Below are 21,876 nucleotides of genomic sequence, written 5' to 3' on the forward strand. Positions count from 1 at the left end.
ACTGCCAGGAACTCCCAACCCAGGGAGCACTGATTGGTGAGAACTTGGCAAAGGCCTCCACCTGTGTACACGAGCTGGCATCACCCAACTGCTGCCAGCACTCAGGGCAAGATGCTCCGCCTGAACAACAAGCAAGACAAGGACCCAAACCCAACCGGCGGTGGGCAGGATTACCAGGGGCACCCAAAGCATAAGGCCTCACACAGCCCAGGATTACCAGGGGCACCCAAAGCATAAGGCCTCACACAGCCCTACCCATCAGAGGGGGAAAAAAAACCCCCAAACTCACCTCCCCCCACCAGAATGCAAACACAGATCACTCCCAACATGAAGCCTACATGAAACACTGGCTCAACCGTACCATCACGGACAGAAGCCAAACGGAAGAAGGAACACGACCGTACAGCCTGGACAAAGGAGACTGACAAGGGATCCCTTTCCAAAATATACAAGCAGCTTAGGCAACTCAGTAACCGAAAAACAAACAACCCAATCAAAAAGTGGCCAAGAGGCCTGAACAGACATTTCTCCAAAGAAGACATACAGATGGCTAATAAACACATGAAAAGATGCTCAACATCAATCGTTATTAGAGAAAGGCATATCAAAACTACAATGAAATATCTCCTCACACCCGTCAGAATGGCCATCATCAAAAACCCCCACAAACGACGAATGCTGGAGAGGGTGCGAAGAAATGGGAACCCTCTTGCATTGTTGGTGGGAATGGAAAATAACACAGCCACTGTGGAGATTCCTCAAAAAACGGAGCAGAACTACCAGAGGACCTAGCGACCCCACTACTTGGCATATACCCGGAGGAAAACGAAATTAAAGAACACACATGTACCCCAGTGCTCATTGCGGCGCAACTTACAAACGCTCAGGCACGGAAGCAACCTAGACGTCCATCAAGGGATGAATGGGTAAAGAAACTGTGGGACGTATATACAATAGAGTATTAGCCATAAAAGGAACATATTTGAGCCATTCTACTGAGGTGGATGATCCTAGGCTCTATTATACAGAGTGAAGTAAGAAAGAGAAAAACAAATATCATATATTAATGCATATATATGGAATCCAGAAACGTGGTACTGACCAACATATTTACAGGACAACAGTAGAGACACAGACACAGAGAAGAGACTGGTGCGCACAGTGGGGGCGGAAGGAGAGGCGCGGGGAATGGAGAGTCACGTGGAAGCACGTACAGCAGCACGTGTGGCGTAGACGCCAGCGGGCATCTGCTGTACGACTCAAACCCGGGCTCTGCAGCAACCTAGAGGGGTGGGATGGGGTGGGAGCTGGGAGGGAGGTCCCAGAGGGAGGGGACACACGGATACCTATGGCTGACTCATGTGGAAGCCGTAGGTATATTGTGAAGCAACTTTCCTTCAATTAGAAATAAATAAGTTTGGTGGAAAAAAAGAAACCTTTAATGATGGAGACGTATTTTGGCCGTCTGATTTTGTGGAGAGTGTGCCATCTAGTGGTGGTTTTCTATAATGCAACTTACTGCTGCTGCTCAAAATGTCAGGACCCAGAGACATTTTTCCTGTGGTCGTTGTTTAAACCATCTGTCCAGGAAGATTCTAGGCAAAGTGTTATAAATATTGCTTTCATGCAGTTAAGCTATAAGATTTGATGTCTAGATCTGCTCCATTTCTATTCTATAAACAAGAGTCCTATCTGCTTGTTCTAGATACTGTTCCAATTATACAAACAAGAGAGTATTTTTAGGTGCATTTAACACTAAAATAAACCTCCATAAATTTTCATGTGAGACTCTGAAAACTTTTAGTTCCAAACCAGAGTCAAAGTTAAAAAAACAAAACAAAAACACTTCTGTAGCTTTAACTGCAGTAGCATAGCACTAGTTACAATAATCCTTTCTTCTCTTTGGAGTTCTGATCACATAGGGACATGTGATGAATCTTGGATATGTCTTCAGCTTACAATTCCTGTTCCATGTTTATTTACATGTTTCATGTAGGTAACCAGTTGGTAGTAATAAAGAAAAGAGGCATTTTAAGGAGGCAGGTTTGCAAACGTTTGTAATGTTTGCTTTAAAGACTCACTATACATCATCAAAATCTCAAGACAAGTTGCATTATGGAATAAGCATTGAATAAGCAAAGGGACATTTAGATGGTAAAGTAGATGCTTACTTGTTCTACCTGATAATATATCAATATCTCTTAAAATCAGATAAGTATGTGTGATAATAATATTGTTTACATATAAACAATATGTAGTTTATTTATATATTGTTTATGTAACAATATATAGTTATATAAATATAGTGATATCCTTTACCTATGAATTCCTTAAGGAGGAAACTCAGAAAGATCATCAAATTGTGAAAGGTTAGAAAGCTAATAAGTTATTAATACTACTGATTGTGAGCAAGCCAAACAATTTACAAAACTCTAGTACTTAATGTATGTAATGACTAAGCAAGGACGATATACCCCCAATACAAATATAAGCTCCTCAAGGCTGACCAGGACTGTAAAGGCAAGAAAACCCACAAACGCTGTGACTGTTAAAAGACCCACAGGACACAAATCACAGAAATATTGGGATGTATAAGACATTATAACTTGCAAAACTGCTGGTTTTATTATTAAAGAATACTCTGTCTGTGGAACTGTCATGGTACAAATGCTCCAATGGATATGTTTTATGAATCTGGAGTGGCAGTGTACATTTTTACTGAGGAATGTTGTTTTGCACTCGTTAGATATTTATAATTCATTTTAATAAAATAACTTCTTTGTTCAAGAGAGTTGAATTATTCATGATTTTGCTGAGCTCTTTCCTGTTGGGCCTTCTCACAAAGCAAGCCCTGACGTTTGACTTTCTAAATGGCCTCAGCGCTTCCAAGCTCTCTTTCGCAAAGAGAAACGGATGTTGGAACGGAGGTCAATAGAGAAACACTTGTTTTCTCCCACACGCTCTCACACTTCAAAAGAGGGGTCCAAACCGTGGCCCAAGAGGCTGAATCGTGTCTTTGAATGCTGGACTAGACGGCTGCCTTTTGTTCCTCAGTGGCTCTGCGTCTGCAAGGCCAGGCACACGCGTGTACAAGCACGCACACACACGCGTGCAGACGCAGCACCTAACGCAACGCTCTGCCGCCAGCTTTGAGCCTTTGCTGGCAGGAAAGATGAGGAATGCAAGCCACCGAGACTTTTCTTCCCCACAGGCTGCCCAGAACACCCCAACAGCCCCCAATCGGATGCTTTCCCTCCTGTCTGAGACGCCCGATGCAGAAAAACAGAGAGTGATTCAAGACCGGGTCATCCCACTTCTGCTGTTGTACTCACTTCGGTATAGACCTCCCTGTACCTCCAGATCTGATCTCTTCCTTTAGGAAATGAGGTGATTTGATAAAAAAATAAAAATGCCAGCGCACCTGTAGGTTTGCTGTTGTTCAGTCGCTCAGTCGTGTCCGACTCTTTGTGACCCCGTGGATTGTAACATGCCACACTTCCCTGTCCTTCACCATCTCCTGGACTTTACTAAAACTTGTGTCCACTGAGTCGGTGATGCCATCCAGCCATCTCATCCTCTGCTGTCCCCTCCTCCTCCTGCCCTCAGTCTTTTCCAGAATCAGGGTCTTTTCCAATGAGTCAGCTCTTCGATCATGTGGCCAAAGTATTGGGGTTCGAATCTCTGTTTTTAAAATTGCTTTTGCCTGGGCTATGATTCTTCAGTATCAGTGCTTTCTTTTTCTTCTGAATTTCTCTTGTTTGGGGGACAGTAAATCTCCAAACCACCTCTCACTTTGAACAACAATTTTGCTAAGGCCTTCTTCACTTTAAGTCTCTATCAACATGATAAACGGGATCTGTACTGTTGGCTGTAATAGTTTCAAGGAAACCGAGTGAGTTGTCATTAAATAATTAAATAATGTAATTAAATAATCATCTAAGGGGGCCTTCAAATAAGGCCAGTTCATTCCTCGCCCCTGGGCGCACGCCCCACCTCCTTCCCCTCTGCAGCCGTGGTGACCACAGACGTGGTCCTGTCCCCGCCTGGACAGGTCTGGGGGTTCAGCTCCATGGAGACCCCAGGGGGCTGGAAAAGGCCCCTCTCTCAGTGCCGGCACTGGACCCCTCCACCTCCCTGTCCGCTCAGCGTGGCCTTCAGCTCTCAGACGTGACCAGTTCTCTGGCCACGCTCCACCCTGCCGTGCGTGTGAGCTTAGTCGCTCAGGCATGTCTGCTTCTCTGCGACCCCAGGGACTATAGCCCACCAGGCTCCTCTGTCCATGATTCTCCAGGCAAGAACATGGAGTGGGTTGCTATGCCCTCCTCCAGGGGATCTTCCCCACCCAGGGATCGAACCCACGTCTCTTGACTCTCCTGCGTTGGCAGGCGGGTTCTTGACCACCATCCCCACCTGGGAGGCCCTCCTCCTCCCCCTCATGCATCCTTTATTTTCTCTCACAAAAATTCTCATAAAATCACAAGTACATCATTCTTCTTAAATCCGGCAACAGCCAGTTGTCAGGGGTCAGCGAATGTTTGAAGTTAACGCACAGCTTTATCAGAGCGCGGCCCCTCCTCGCTGCTCGGCCAGGAATTCACCACTGGGTTTGGACATGCCCACCCGCCACCCTCTCCCCCCGGCTCCCCCACTCCTCGTCTGAGTGGGGTTCCCACTCCTTGCTGGCTCATTCTCATCCTCTCCAAGTGTGGACCCGTCCATGAAGGGAGACACACAGGGTCAGGTGGTCGGCAAAAACGCATACGTCGCCAAGTGACCCCTTGCACGGCCATCCTGTGAGCAAGGCCCCCTCCTTCTAACAAACACGGTCTGCCTCCCCTGCAGAAAGTCAGTGCCCCCAGCCTGTGTGCATGGTTCATCTGAAGCCATTATGTAACCTCATCGGTTCCTAATGCACCATAATTGCTCAAATACCATGTCCCATTATTTCAAAAGACAACCCCAAATTAGGAATTCATAACTGTTACATCCAAAATATCCAAGGGAACACAAATGCTTAGAAATGTGCTAATCCATTATTCTGATCTGAAAACTAGAAAAATATAAGATAATACACACACAACAAACTTCACCTAAACACTCAATAAATGGTAATACACAGATAGTTCAAACCTAACAGTATATCCAATTATTCTCCTAAAAGAAGTCACCATTTCTTCTCTGAAAAATAAGAAGAAACTTTAAGACTGCTAAAACACAACCACAATTTGAGGGCAGAACTATCAAACTGAAAACACATAATCACTTACCGATGGGCATGTAAATTATTAAGGTGCAGTCCATACTTCTCTTCAGCAGATAATCCGTCCATCAGCAGGTAGAAGATGAGAAATTGCTCTGGCCAGGGGGCTGTGAAACGAGTCTGGATTTCTCTAGCATATACGTGAAGATTCTGGCTGGTTAAAGAAAAGAAGAGGAATTCTGTTAAATGGCATTATTAGTTTCAGCTCCGTACATTTACACGTATTATCAGAAGAGAAAAGAATGCAGCTTCCTTTCAAACAGACTTTTAAAAAAACAAAATAATAGACTTTGTTTTCAGAGAAATCTTTTAAGTCCAGAAAAATTAAGCAGAAATTACTGAGAGTTCCAATATATCCCTTCTCCCTTCCCTAATAAGTCGTTTCGCTTGTTATTAATATCTTGCATTAGAGTGGTGCATTTGTTAAAATGAATGAACCAAGTCTGATACACTATTATTGACGAAAGTCTGTAATTTATGTTGGTATTCACTCTTTGTGTTATACGGTTCTATGGGTTTTGAGAAACGTATGCATCATGTGTATAGATTGGATGGCTGAATGGCATCACCGACTCAATGGACTCATGAGTCTGAGCAAGCTCCGGGAGACAGTGAAGGACAGGGAGGCCTGGCGTGCTGCAGTTCTTGGGGTCGCAAGGAGCTGGGCACGACTGAGCCACTGAACGACGGTATGTCATGCGTGCACCCTTCCGGCATCATACACAACAGCTCCATGGCACTAAAAGTCACTGATACGCCTGCTCCTCCCTCTGCCCAGCTCCCGGCAACCAGCGATCTCTGCACTGGCACTGTAATTTCGCCTCTTCCTGAATGTTATATGGTTGGAGTCACACAGTAAGAACCCTTTTCAGACTGCCTTCTCTCACATAATGATACGAAAGGGTACTTTTTCGTTTTTTCAAGGCTTTATAGCTCATTTTTTATTAGTGAATACTAGTCCACAGAATGAATGTACTACAGTTTATCCATTCACCTATTAAAAGACATCTTGGTTGCTTCCAGTTCTTGGGATGATGAATGAAGCAGTTATAAACATTCGTGCCTACACCACGTGGAGATGTAGTTTTCAACTCAGTTGAGTCAGTGCCAAGGAACATGCTTCATGGATCGTATGTCTTTCATAGAATAGAAAATTTTAATTGTAATGAAGTCTAGCTTATCAATTATTTCTTTTATGGATTGTAGATGATGAAATTCCATTTAAAGTAGGTGGGAAATGATGAAAGTATGTAGCATGGAAATGACAACCCTGGCGCTGCTTCAAAGAGGGCTGGGAATTCAGACTCTGGTGTTGGTCAGACCTTTTGACATATATTTGACATGTTGGAAATTCTGCTGTTTCTGGAGTATGCTTTTCATTTGCATCTAGGTTTATTCTTATCCATGTGAATGGCAGAAAATAGTCACACATTTCAATTTTAGCTGCAATTGTAAATAACTATAGTTTTCCACTTTGAACCAAAAATTTCTGATCAATAATTTTTTTGGATCCTAACAGCAGTTTTAGGAAGGCAAATAAATTCAATTTCCCTACATTTGAACTATAAACAACTCATGTAATGAGTTTGCAACTAATTATTCTAGAGTCCAGTCTCTAAAAGCAAAAATGTGAGGTCTCCAAGCTTGTTTTTATACAGTGAATCTCAGGGAACCAATGCAATCACTTCTTCAGTGCTTTATACCTGTAAATTTTGTGAGTGGTCAATTTAGTCTCAGAATGATGATCAGTGCTTTAAAAGTCTCAAAATTCATAAATTTTATTAAGAAAAGTTCTCTCACTGGACACCTTCTAGAAAGGTTGCCATGAGTGCATAAAGAAAGACTCTTTCAAAGTATCCCTTTAATTAGTGGTATTAAAGCCCCAAAGTGATAAAATTAGAAAGAGGTGGTATAATTTCTTTTCCATTTTTCCATAAGCATCGAATCAGTTGGTAAATTTCAAGTTGAGGTCTAAATTATTAAATTTTACTTTTCTTTCTTAAGCAAAATGCTGAAAACATGTTCCATTTGTTATTAATAGTATTGACCCTGAAGTAGCTAACTGCTAAAATCTGCACTCCTAGGAAATGAACTGTCAAGAGTTGTCCCTACTGTGGTTTTCTGTTCACTAACTAAAGACATCTCAGGTGGAAATGGAGGACCTTCATTCATCCTTCTGATCATCAAGCTTCTATCCTCAGAGGAAAGACTGACTTGATGCCCATTTGTTCAAGCCAACACACAAGCTTAATTTAAAGCAGCATTCCGAACTAATCAAATTCCACATCATAGAGCGACATCAATACACTTCATCTTTCAAAAATGGAATAATTAGTAATCATCCTAGTTAGCTCATCTCCAGCAGTGAATAAAATTACTGTGGATTAGCAGAATTCTGATCAGTAGATTTTTTTAAAAATCCATCTTGAAGATGGACAAAACAACCAAAAATTCAAATTTTCATGAGACCCTACTATTCTTCCAAACAAGGGAAGTGCAGGACTTTCTGTTGTGCCTGAAATGACACTGGAAGGAAGAGGATAGGTTTTGGAGCCAGAAAGGTTTCTGACTCATTCATGCAAGTGACCATGAACAGAAAGTTCCTACTTATTTCTCGAGTTTTCAAGACGTGTATGTTTTAAAAAGTGTTTCATGTCAGAAACAGTCTTGACTGGAAATAAGTCTGTGATCCTCCACATTTTCAGAACCCTATGTGAACATATCTCCCAGAAAGTTTCACAACTGAAAACATACATGTCAATATACACCTTGGCAGATTATATATAATATGCTGTGAAAGCGTCTTATAGATCTGGACGCATTTTTGATCAAGATGAAAGGAGATGGAGGTGAGAACACTCCCTCTCCTTCAAGAAGGAAGGAGCCCTTGGTGTTAAGGGAGCCACTGACTGAAGAAGGGTTTGGGCAACCTAGAAAGGTTATACTGTCAAATAAGTAATCAGAAGGGGAAGCCTGGGCTAAAAGCCAGGCTAGAATGTTATTTATTGATTAAAATTTCTTCAAATTAAGAAACAATCCTTACTTCACTGTAGCAGATGGTTCATAAAACTGATACTTGTATTTTTTATGTTACAATTTGTGTTTGAATGCCTGATCAAGGAGTTGGCATTATATCAAAGTATCAGCAATAGTATCAATAAAGGAAACATACAGCATCTGTCACCCTTAAATGAGTAAGATAGCATTCCCAGTATAATAAAATCACAAAGGGATGTGAGAGCTGGACCACAAAGAAGGCTGAGCGTCAAAAAACTGATGCTTTCGAATTATGTGCTGGAGACATCTCTTGAGAGCCCCTTGGACTGCAAGGAGAACCAACCAGTCACTCCTAAAGGAAATCAACCCTGAATATGCACTGGACATACTGAAGCTGAAACTCCAGTAGTTTGGCCACCTGATGTGAAGAGCTGACCCACTGGAAAAGACCCTGATGCTGGGAAAGATGGAGGGCAAGAGGAGAAAGTACGACAGAGGATGGGGATGGCATCACCGACTCAATGGACATGAGTTTGAGCAAACTCAAGGAGACGGTGAAGGACAGGGGAGCCTGGTGTGCTGCAGCCCATGGGGTTGCAAAGAGTCGGACACAACTTAACAACTAAAGAACAACCACCACAATAAAAGCATCACAACTATTATATGTGTTCATAATTTAAGGACACTGCTGTTCAGTTGCTGAGCTGTGTTTGACTCTATAAAGCACAAAATGAACCTGTAACCTACATATATTTTACCTAATTTGAGGTGTAAAAACCTTACTCCGGTTTGATTAACTATTTTCGCAAATGCTTAAAATTCAGAAGGCTTTTACCTGGGACTAATTTGATAACTCAGCTCGCTTTAAAAACTATGTAAAGTGAGTTAAATTAATACCTTTTATATTTTTCATTCAGAAAAAGGGCTCTTGGTGATGAAGTTATTCAAAACTCAGAAGTCAGATCTTACAGCTCCTTGAAGCGTTCAGAGAGTGCCTGTTTTTGAGGTGATGATGATACTTTTTCTTAGACTGAAAATAATTTTGAAAAGTAAAGACGAACACAATAGATCTGCCCCTAGTCTCTGTTGTGGGGTGAATCACGTCTCACACACAAAAGAAAACACTTAAGCACTGGGCCCTGTGACTGGTGACCCCTGGGCATGAGGTTCCATCTGAAAGCGGGTGCTGGCAGGTGCTCTCACGCCGAGACAAGGCCACACTGAGCAGGATGGGGTTTCCAGATCAGAGCAGCCTCTCCGGGCCTGGCATCTCACACTCACTCCACTCCATTCTCGTCCAAGCTCTGCCTGGTCTCAGCTCTAACTTCTCCATCCTACGAATAAGCCTAGAGCCTCTATGGTGTTTGATCCAGGTCATAGAAATAGGGACAGAGGTAGAACTGAGCCTGGGCCCAGGACTTGGGAATCTGAGCTCAGAGTGAGACCATCAGCTTCAGCCCCTCTTTGGAATCCAACAAAGACTTGTAAACACTCAGAGCTGCCAATCCTGGGCTCACATTCCTTTGTGTGCATGCTCAGTTGTGAAGTGTCTGACTCTGTGCAACCCCATGGACTGCAGCCCGCAGAGGCTCCTCTGTCCGTAGGATTCTCCAGGCAAGAATACTGGAGGGGGTTGCCCTTTCCTACTCCTGGGGATCTTCCTGACCCAGGGATCGAACCTGTGTCTCCTGCATCGGCAGGTGGATTCCTTATCACTGCACCACCTGGGAAGCCCGGGTTCCTCAAGAGCTTTTCTAGTCCTTGTCCTCTGTTAGAGTTTCTTCTGTAGCCTCCTTCCGCCCTTGATTCATCTGCTCACCATGTATCTACTGTCCACTGACTCTGCCAGATGCAGTGCCAGACCCTGCAGATGCGGTACACAGCGGTACATTGGGGGGGCAGCAGGTCAGAAAGACACGTCTTAGCCCTGGATGACCCTGCAGGCAGGACGCACTCCAACTGACTTCAAAGTGAACACCCAACACAACAGTATAAACAGAATTATCTAGTAAAACGTAGAATAACTGTTTTTTAAAACGATAAAATGGACAGAGTGGAATGGGTCCTAACCCAACATGACTGGTGTCTCGGTAAGAAGAAAAGAGACGCAGGAAGAACCCCCGTGACAAAGCAGAGCAGGGCGATGTCTCTACAAGTCAAGTGTCAGCCAGAAGAACGAGGACAGACTCTCTCCCGGGAACCCGAGGTGGCTCAGTCCTGCTGCGCCTGGATGCTGGGCTTGCAGCCTCCAGAACTGTGCAGGATAGCTCTCCACCAGGGCATGGTGCTCCGTTACAGCAGCTGCCGGTCACTGATGCCCTCGTCTCCTCCTGTCGACCCTGTGTACCCTGTGCTGCCAGCACCGGGAGGCCACAGTGCTAACGAGCCACCCTTCTCGGCATCGGAAGATCTCATCAGTGTTAACACAGGGCACATATTTGGACCCAGAGAACACGGACGAGGGGGAAGGTCTGTAGCACCCTCTGGTCCAAGCTCCGCATCGCAGGTTGGACCGTCTTTAGCATGCTAGCACCTGCTCTGCATCCTGCTTGAACTTTTGCCTGGGGTGGGAGAAAGCACAGTGTAGTCACGAGCAGGCTCCTTCTCTGGAACCTCAGCCAACTCTCTGCTGCACAAAGAATCCGCCTTTGTATTCAAGACGCTTTCCCCGTGGGGGGTGAATATTTGATGACACTCGTCACATCTCACTCAAGTCTTCAGCTTTGCAGTGTACACTTTGAAGTTTCTTCAAAGTTCACTCCAAAGAAAGTGCCCTTGAACTCTCACTCTCCTAATAAGCATCCTCTGAACATTCCTTGTCTTCCTCTTAAACAGAGTAAAACTAAGATCTGAGCCCACAGACTGCTCCCGTTAGCCTCCCCCAACCTCTCATGTCCTAGGCATTACACGTCAATTAGTGTAGCCTCAACGAGCACCAACGTTATATGCTTCTTTATTTATTAGCAGTTGTACTATTCTTCAAATCAAAAAATACATATATGTATATATATATAAAACCACTTCAAAATCAATTTGCCACATTTTTAAAAGAGCACAGCAGGAGGCTGCCCAGCAAACATAGGCGACAGGACCTGAATGAAGGGTGATCCTCAGGAGAAGGGGATGGGGGGAGAACCACAGGGCAAGTGGAGCATGCGGGGCGCCCTGCCCCGTGGGAGCCTGGACCAGCACGTTCCTAAGAGGATGCGCTCAGCTGCAGGCCAGGCTGAGACTACACTGATGCCCTCAGCTCAGCACCTACGCCGGGCGCATCCCAGCATCTGGGAGTGCCTCCGGTTCGCCGCAGGAGTACTTATCATCCTCGAGTTACAGCCTGCAGCCCGGAAGGCGGTCTGACTGTGCGGCGGCTCTGCGGGGCTGCTGGCTCAGTAACACAAGGCTCCCCTCGAAAGCCTGCTTCTGTATGCTTTCTGTATGGCATACGCTAATTTTCTAAACTAACATGCCTGAAGAGGACATTTTAAACTCTATCCATAAAAAAAGTAAATGAAGTGAGGAATGGATAAGACCGTCAGAAGGACTTCCCGGGTGGCTCAGATGGTAAAGAGTCTGCCTGCAACGCGGCAGACCCAAGTTCGATCCCTGGGTCGGGAAGATACCCTGGAGAAGGAAATGGCAACCCACTCCAGTATTCTTGCCTGGAGAATCCCATGGACAGTGGAGCCTGGTGGGCTACAGTCCGTGGGGTCGCAAAGAGTCGGACTCGACTGAGCAACTAAATAATGAGTCCGTCAGAAGCCACTTAGTGCGTCTCTGTCTTGGCCACGGGAATACTGACTCAAGAACAAGCTGCATCTCCTCCAAGGGAATCCTGTAGAAACCCTAGCGTCCAGCTGTAGTCGGGTTGGGTTAGAACCACTGCTTCCAGATGTCAGGGTCTGTCGGAACTGCCAGGGAATCCTGTTGAAGATTCCCAGTCCTGAGGTTCAGGGTGGATTATGAGACTGCAGTTCTAACAAGCTCCCTGATTACACTGGGTACTTATCTTTGGGTCCCCTGGAGTGACAAGGGGCTGGAACATGGGGCCTCTGGAACCCCCCGAGCTCCCAGCTTCTGTGGCTCCAACCCCTGATGCCTGAAAAGGTCAGGAGGAATTAATGCTCCTAAATGAAGTGATCCCTTCACTTGGAGGGATGTTCTGACTGGGTTGTCACAAGCAAAGCTGTGAAAACAAGAGTCTGATGCTTAAGACATTTGTCCTCTGAGGTTTTCCTAAATTGTAGACCTTCAAGTAGAGCTCTTAGCCATGGATTAAAAAATCAAAAACAAAACAAAACAATTTTCCTATTGCAAAATTTAAACCTCTAACTTTAACAGCTAAAATTATCTTTTCCTACTCCTTTTATGCATTTTTTTAACCAAATTTCATTTAGCCATAATGGGATTTAGACATACGCTAACTGCAAAATACAGGCTTGTTGTTCTTTAGTCGCTAAGTTGTGTCCAACTAGGTGTGACCCATGGACGGTAGCCCGCTGGGCTCCTCTGTCTGTGGGATTTCCCAGGTAAGAATACTGGGAAGGGAGTGGGTTGCCATTCCCTTCTCCTTCTTCAGGGGATCCCGACCCAGGTATGGAAGCAGCATCTCCGCTACTGGCAGGCGGATTCTTTATCATCGAGACACCTGGGAAGCAGAGAATACAGGTTATTTGTTTCTAAACTTTGGTCAGAAGTGACCATCGTTTCCTGAAAGGAAGATAGGGTAATTCAAAATGCCAAATAAAATCGGTCTACTTAAAAGGTCATTACAATTAGCAATTGTTTTCATGCCGACCGCTGTTACAAAATTTTGAAAATTAATATTTCTTCCAAGTAGATTCAGGCACTCTATATACAGTTGTATTTATGTTACTAATTTGCATATATACTCTTTTGATTTGAAAGATATAAAATCATGTTTATTTTAAATTAGTTGGGTTTTAAACAGAAACCCCTAGTTTAAAATATACATTAAATATATAAATAAAATTAGAAACAGTTCAGTTTGGTTTAGTGGAGTGATTATTTTGATTTTTTGACTTGTTTTAATCCAATCATTTTAAAATACAGATTCACTGTTCTTAAAAATAGATTTCAATGTATGTTGCATGAAGGAATTATATACTCAAGTTATATTTTATTTTGATTATTTTAGTTTGTTTCTCTGTTTGGCAAGTGTGATTCATTTCAACTGGTTTTGGTTTGGTTTCATATGATACAGTTTGTACAAACACTGCTGTAAAAGGTTCACCTTACATTTCAGAAGAGTTTTCAATTTGCAATCATTTCAGAACTCATGACTCGACACCCTCGATGTGCACGCTGAGACACTACACACACACAGGTGCATGCGCACCATACACACACTGTATACAGACAGTACACACACACGCACGCATGCACACACGTGTGCACACACGCACACACACGCACGCACACACACGCACACACATGTGCACACGCACACACATGTACACACATGTACGCATGCACACACATGCACGCACGTGTGCACACACATATGTATGCACACACGTACGCACATGCACACACACGCACACACGCGCGAACACATGCACACACACGTACACATGCACACACACACGTGTGCACACATGCGTGCACACACACACGCACACACACACACCTGTCACTGTTGCTGCCATGCTCAGTGTGTCTCTGGCCCCTTCCTGTAGCTCCTGAGGCCTCCTTGTTAATTTTACACTTACCTCCAGTTAAGTGCTTTTTCCTCTCACAGAACTGTAGCTCAAAATACTTTATGAAGCAGCTGGACAGGTCATTAAGAGTGGTCCTTGCATGTCCAAATGCTTCTAAGATGCTCATGACCTGTAGAAAAAGGGAAACAGTTACTGTGCTAATAATGTGCTTAAATAAAATGGGATGATTATAGCAAAGAGACAGGAACATTCCATCAGCTAAGAGGTCATCGACTGCCCATACGACACAATATTGCATTTTTAAGGTCACTCTTTCCTCAAGTGCAAACTGTTAATGTCCTTCGTCCCTACGGGTAACTAGTGGTAACAAGATAGTGATGCACAGAGCACACGACTGCCTTCCTCACACTACCCTCTCAGGGTAAGTGGAGGATGGCATTCTCTTCACACACACACACACATGCACACACACACACCTGCACACACACACACAACTCAGCACGTACTGTTGGTTTTTTCCAACTTAAGAGTAAAGTGCTTCAGTAGCTTTGGAAGGAGGAATTAAGAGTTAATATATGCAATGATCAGAATTTCTTTTAAACATAACATATTCACTTACACATCTGTTTACAACCCGCTTTTTGACCGGCGAATAGGTACCATTCTGCACCCACCGCCCGGGTCACCCTCCCACACCCTGGTTTCACTCCACGCCAACCATTCTCCCCGTAGGAGCAGGAATTAGAATTCTAGATGAAGCCTTGGACCCAGTGTGTCTCATCGCAAGGTGCTACTACAGAGACAGCTGTTTGCAGCTTTAAAGTGTTGTTACCACAGACCCTCAGAAAACTCTGGCCTCTGAAATTCTCTCTTGACGTATATCCTTAAAAATTGACTATAGAACTAATGCTATTCTTTTCTCACAATTAATTGTACCTGTGATAATTAAAATGCTCAATATTCTCCAAGCCAGGCTTCAGCAATATGTGAACTGTGAACTTCCAGATGTTCAAGCTCATTTTAGAAAAGGCAGAGGAATCAGAGATCAAATTGCCAACATCTGCTGGATCATCGAAAAAGCAAGAGAGTTCCAGAAAAACATCTATTTCTGCTTTATTGACAATGCCAAAGCCCTTGACTGTGTGGATCACAATAAACTGTGGAAAATTCTGAAAGAGCTGGGAATACCAGACCACATGACCTGCCTCTTGAGAAATCTGTATGCAGGTCAGGAAGCAACAGTTCGAATTGGACATGGAACAACAGACTGGTTCCAAATAGGAAAAGGAGAATGTCAAGGCTGTATATTTTCACCCTGCTTATTTAACTTATACGCAGAGTACATCATGAGAAATGCTGGGCTGGAAGAAGCACGAGCTGGTATCAAGACTGCCAGGAGAAATATCAATATCCTCAGATATGCAGATGACGCCACCCTTATGGCAAAAAGTGAAGAACTAAAGAGCCTCTTGATGAAAGTGAAAGAGGAAAGTGAAAAAGTTGGCTTAAAACTCAACATTGAGAAAACTAGGATCATGGCATCTGGTTCCATCACTTCATGGCAAATAGATGGGGAAACAGTGGAAACAGTGTCAGACTTAATTTTTTCTGGGCTCCAAAATCACTGCAGATGGTGACTGCAGCCGTGAAATTAAAAGACGCTTACTCCTTAAGGAAAGTTATGACCAACCTAGCTGCTAAGTCACTTCAGTCGTGTCCGACTCTGTGCGACCCCATAGAGGGCAGCCCACCAGGCCTCCCCCGTCCCTGGGATTCTCCAGGCAAGAACACTGGAGTGGGTTGCCATTTCCTTCTCCAATGCATGAAAGTGAAAAGTGAAAGTGAAGTCCCTCAGTCATGTCTGACCCTCAGAGACTCCATGGACTGTGCCTTCCAGGCTTCTCCATCCATGGGATTTCCCAGGCAAGAGCACTAGAGTGAGGTGCCATCGCCTTCTCCGATGACCAACCTAGACAGCATATTAAAAAGCAGAGACATTACTTTGCCAACAAAGGTCCATCTAGTCAAGGCTATGGTTTTTCCAGTGGTCATGTATGGATGTGAGAGTTGGACTGTGAAGAAGGCTGAGCGCCGAAGAATTGATGCTTTTGGACTGTGGTGTTGGAGAAGACTCTTGAGAGTCCCTTGGACTGCAAGGAGGTCCAACCAGTCCATCCTAAAGGAGGTGTTCATTGGAAGGACTGATGTGGAAGCTGAAACTGCAATACTTTGGCCACCTGATGCTAAGAACTGACTCATTGGAAAAGGCCCTGATGCTGGGAGGGATTGGGGGCAGGAGGAGAAGGGGAGGACAGAGGATGAGATGGTTGGATGGCATCACCGACTCAATGGACATGGGTTTGAGCAAACTCCGCAAGTTGGTGATGGACAGGGAGGCCTGGCGTGCTGCAGTCCATGGGGTCGCAAAGAGTCAGACACAACTGAGTGACTGAACTGAACTGCGATAAAGAAGATGACCAAGCAATACTCCTGAAAGAATGAAAAGCTGGAAGGTTCAAAAGTATTTTTCTGGATCTTTCAAGATGTGCATGCCTGCTCAGTTGTATCCAACTCTTTGTGACCCCATGGTCTGTAACCCACCAGGGTTCTCTCTGTCCATGGGATTCTCCAAGCAAGAATACTGAGTAGGTTGCCATACCCTCCTGCATGGGATCTTCCCGACTCAGGTATCGAACCCCCGTCTCTTGTGTCTCCTGCATCGGCAGGTGGATTCTTTCCCACCGCACCCACCAGGGAAGCCATCTTTCAAGGTACTGACAAGCTACATGCAGTTCCTCCATCAGCCACAAGAGGGCCACAATAACACCTTATTGATACACCAAGTGGTGGTTACAATTTCTGATGACAGTATAAGAATTTTATTCTAAATTTAAAAATTTTTCAGCTCCTCTTTAACTTTCTGTATACTGCTCTACTAAGGCATTCAATTCACCTGGAAGTATTTTATATTGTGAAAGATTACAAAACAACATTAATTCTAATCACAGGTCTAAGTACTAAATAAATGTTGGGCAAACAGTGAAATATATGAAAGTGTCTGTTTTTGAAGTTTGAACTTTTGGAGAGAAACAATGAATCCTTACACAAACTCTGTGATTTAGGTCTCTTTGCTGCTGCTAAGTCGCGTCAGTCGTATCCGACTCTCTGCGACCCCATAGACAGCAGCCCACCAGGCTCTCCGTCCCTGGGATTCTCCAGGCAAGAATACTGGAGTGGGTTGCCATTTCCTTCTCCAATGCATGAAAGTGAAAAGTGAAAGTGAAGTCACTCAGTCGTGTCCAACTCCTAGCGACCCCATGGACTGCAGCCTACCATGCCCCTCTGTCCATGGGATTTTCCAGGCAAGAGTACTTTATAATAACCTAAATTTAAAGATCACAACAGTGCGTTGTTAGCAGTAATAGCAGAAATATTTCTGAAAAATAATTTGAAATAATACTTATGATGGTCCTATATTTTCCCTTTTCCCCAACAACTTAATATGAAATAAATATATAGCAAGATTATACTGTAATTATATCACATTTAAACCTTTATAGTAGTTCCTTCAAATAATCGTTTTAAAACTCATAAAAAAGAATCTAATAAAATTTTTAAAGTGTTTTTTGGCTTCTAGTTACATTGGCATCGGAGAAGGCAATGGCACCCCACTCCAGTACTCTTGCCTGGAAAATCCCATGGACAGAGTAGCCTGACAGGCTGCAGTCCATGGGCTCACTGAGCAACTGAGCGACTTCACTTTCACTTTTCACTTTCATGCATTGGAGAAGGAAATGGCAACCCACTCCAGTGTTCTTGCCTGGAGAATCCCAGGGACGGGGGAGCCTGGTGGGCTGCCTCTATGGGGTCACACAGAGTCGGACACGACTGAAGTGACTTAGCATAGCATAGCATAGCATAGCATACATTGGCATTGTATCTGCTAATACACTAATTTTTATTATAATAGAAAATGAATATAAAAGGTAATTAATGACATGCACCTAGAAAGGAAGTATGCTGCTGCTGCTGCTGCTGCTGCTAAGTCGCTTCAGTCGTGTCTGACTCTGTGCGACCCCATAGATGGCAGCCCACCAGGCTCCCCCCTCCCTGGGATTCTCCAGGCAAGAACACTGGAGTGGGTTGCCATTTCCTTATAGGGTAAATAATTCAGTGCATGTGCCTTGGAATAAGAGACACCTGCCCTCAGACTCCAACTCTGATAATGACAAATGCTATAACCTTGAGCAAGTTTTGTAAATTTCCAAACCTCATTTCTTTTATTCTAAATAGAACAACTCAGTGATGATCAGAGTCCAGTGTACGAAGTGTTCAGCCTGGTGCCTGTAACATGGTAAGTATTCAACAAACAGCAGAATTTATTTTTGCTTTTGTTAATAATAGTAGAGAACAATTATACTGCACATTATATTGTACTGACTATGTGCCAGGAACCATATATATATATACACACACAATTATATATACACATACATGAATGTACATTTATATGTATATCTGTACATGTATGTCATTATATGTAAAATTATATATAACTGTAAATACATACATACATACATATGTATGACTGTATATGCATGTATGTGTTTATTACATCTTTTAATCCTCACAACTAGAGTCTCCATTTTATAGAAAAGGAAACTGACAAATCTGGAAAATTTCCCAAGATTGAAAACTTATAAATAGTGGAGCTGGGATTAAAACCTGAGTGATGTCTTGGGTTGGTGTGTTTAGTCACTGTAACAGAATAACAGTAAAGATATACAAGTGACGAGAGCCGCTGAGCAAAATATAAACATATGCATGTCTTCACTGCGCACGGCTGACCCGTGATTCAAGAGTGAACTGAAGCAATGAGTGGTATTGTTTCATCTTTTATCATCCTCCTGGCCAATAGGTGGCACCAAACAAATGTGTTAAGAGAAACACTGCAAAAAAAAAAAAGCAAATTGATACTGCTCTGCTACTGCTACTGCTGCTAGGTCTCTTCAGTCGTGTCCGACTCTGTGCGACCCCATAGACGGCAGCCCACCAGGCTCCCCCGTCCCTGGGATTCTCCAGGCAAGAACACTGGAGTGGGTTGCCATTTCCTTCTCCAGTGCATGAAAGTGAAAAGTGAAAGTGAAGTCGCTCAGTCATGTCCGACTCTTTGCGACCCCATGGACTGCAGCCCACCAGGCTCCTCTGTCCATGGGATGTTCTGCTACTCAACTTTAAAACAAAATAATGAGAAGACTGTGTCATAATAAAACTTTAAATAAAAATACAGGCAAGGGTAAATACGTATTTCCTCAGTACTCACTGACTCACATTTTATTGGCATGATTTGTTCCTATTTATATTGGATTTTTTTTCTATAACATGTTTGTAGTTCTGCCATTAAAAGCTGTGCCATATATTATGGTAGTAGGTAACCAATTGGCCTTTCTAAAAGTAAAGACTTGTACCCTCCTCAATAAAAGATAATGGCTTAATCAGGGCGACCCCATCACTCTGCTCTGTGCAAAGAGTTGCTCAATAAATGTTGATTTAAGGAACTTAAATGGGATTGAATGTCTCAAAGTTGAAACTCATTTGGACCAGAATTAGTGAAGAAAAGTCCCAGGCAATGGTGTTTTTTCCCAAAACATGAATTTCATGTGCCAATAAACCTACCGGCGTGGAAAGTCCCTGTTTCCACAGCTTGAAGTTCAAATACAGGGACTAGAAACAACTGTTCTTCTAGCTGATCTCAGCGGTTTTGAAGTTGCCAAGGGAAACACAAGCCATGTCTATAGCGACAGGACTCAAAGCCACACTACTTTTCCCAGGTTGGCCTAAAATGTCAGATTACTTTGAGCTGTGCTGTAGAATTATGCATGTGCCTAGTGTACAGATCAAGCGTAATAAATGGCTGTGAGTTAACGTCGTGAAGGAACACATGATACCACAGATACACTGCAGAGGGATTTATAGTATGTTTTTTGTAAAGTGAAAAACTGAGAAGAGCTTCTCCTTATAATCTGATCAACATGCTAACAGAACTTGCTAGAACAGTGTGAAGACAAGAGAATCAGACTACTTCAGGGGTCTCCTTGAATACACTGAATTTTACTATGTGAAATTGGACCCCTCTCTGAGCTGCCAACAGGCTCTCAATCAGCTTTCAGTGATTCCCTACAAAAGATGCTTATCTGGTCAATCCCCACAGATATATCCTATGTACACCCCAAACTGTCTCTTTATCAGTAAAAGTAATCAACTCTAATTATATTACATATTTTCAGCTCAACTGTTCTGAGTGAATACAAAAGAGTATGTCCCCAATATATTAAAATACACACAAGAAAACAAAGCTCAACCTCAACAGTGTTCATTTGCACAGAGCCTCCATCTTTTTTCCTTTATTTTCACAAATTTTGACCAACTTATGGTTAAAGTGAAGTCAAAGTCACTCAGTCATGTCCGACTCTTTGTGACTCCACGGACTTTAGCCCACCAGGCTCCTCTGTGGGATTCTCCAGGCAAGAATACTTTCCCTTCTCCAGGGGACCTTCCCGACCCAGGGGTGGAACCTAGGTCTCCTGCATTGCAGGCCGATTCTTTACCATCTGAGCCACCAGGGAAGTCCTATGGTTCAACTTAAAGCCTATGAAGATGTCTCCCCTTCTATTTGCAATCAGGTTTTTCCGATCCCATCATAGTCTCTAACTGAAACCAGTGACTTACATGCTTAAATTTGGAATCGAATATAGGTCTGCTGGAGCCAGACCTGCAGGTGAGGTGTCTCATTATCTGCTTGCTGGCTTCAGACTTTCCAGATCCTCTTTCTCCACTAAAATAAGACAGAAAAAATATACGTTTACTGTTTTGGCAAATATAGTAAAAAAGGAACCAGACAGTAATTCTCAGACGCAAAGAAGGTAAGCTAACTTTCAACGAGAACATGCCATCGTCTGACTTTCCCACTTGGTTCACTCATTAGTGAAAATGCAGAAAGCTGCGCGGTAGGGAAGACAATCTAGGGAAGCTACACATCAGCACAAACACCAGTCTTGAAAGAAGAAAGAAAACGCCTCAACCGAGCATCACCAGATCCCTGCGGTCCCTGATTTGCTCTTCATTTCTTGACCCTTGAATGAAAAAAATGTTTTTTTTTTCTGAGTAACGAGTTGATACATGGCATCATTAGCCTTTAAAGATGTCCCAAAGGAATACTAGTTCTGCGGAAAATAAACAAATCTTACTATTGATAGAAGAACAATCCCATGCGCAAGGGTATGTAGAAACAAGCAATTTCTTCACTGATGGAACATGCTTGGCACTGGGAGCTCTATAATTGGCAGGTTCCCAAAAGATGTCATTGGCTCTTCAGAGCTTCACTAAGAACCACAATTTTTGACAAGAATTAAGTGCATTCAGTGAGAGTTTAGTTACGGCCGTGGATTTGTGACAGTCATTTTAGGCTGGGGGTACCTCCGAGAGCCCCCCAAGGTGAGCCGCAGTGGATGAGCATGGTTGTGAGTGTGGGCAGGGGGCACTCAGGCTCCGGAGCGAGGCTGCTGGACTCACATCCCAGGGAGACCCCACACTAAGGAGCTAACCCTTCTAACACTCAGCCCTCGACACATAAAATGACAGCACTAACACTGGTCATAGTAACACGCATCCTACAACATCACTAAAGCGATGGACAAGATAACACGTGGACGGTACCTAGGGGAGGGCCTGATACCAGCAACTCTCAAAAATATTGGTTGTTATCACTGTCAACACAACTACACACTCCTTGCCATCTCCCTTTTTTTTTTTTTAAGTTTCCCTTTTTGTCTAAGCAAGACCAGGACCAGGAAACCCAATAGATAAAGCAGATAAAAGCAGCATTTCTTGGCTCAAGAATGCCAGGGTCCCCTAACTTCCACTTGGGGGACCCTTCAGAGC

At 43.7% G+C, this 21,876-nt stretch overlaps 1 protein-coding gene across 1 annotated transcript in view; it reads right to left on the bottom strand.

Annotated features, from left to right (window-relative positions):
- MYO16 (myosin XVI) overlaps positions 1-21,876 on the bottom strand; it is a 390,818-nt gene that overhangs the window by 234,289 nt on the left and 134,653 nt on the right. The window contains 4 exon segments of the mRNA XM_070380864.1: positions 5,268-5,346; positions 5,349-5,414; positions 13,987-14,104; positions 20,665-20,770. Of these exon segments, the coding sequence (XP_070236965.1) occupies positions 5,268-5,346; positions 5,349-5,414; positions 13,987-14,104; positions 20,665-20,770 (369 nt within the window).

Source organism: Bos mutus, chromosome 12 (assembly GCF_027580195.1).
Source record: "Bos mutus isolate GX-2022 chromosome 12, NWIPB_WYAK_1.1, whole genome shotgun sequence".
Lineage (NCBI taxonomy): Eukaryota > Metazoa > Chordata > Mammalia > Artiodactyla > Bovidae > Bos > Bos mutus.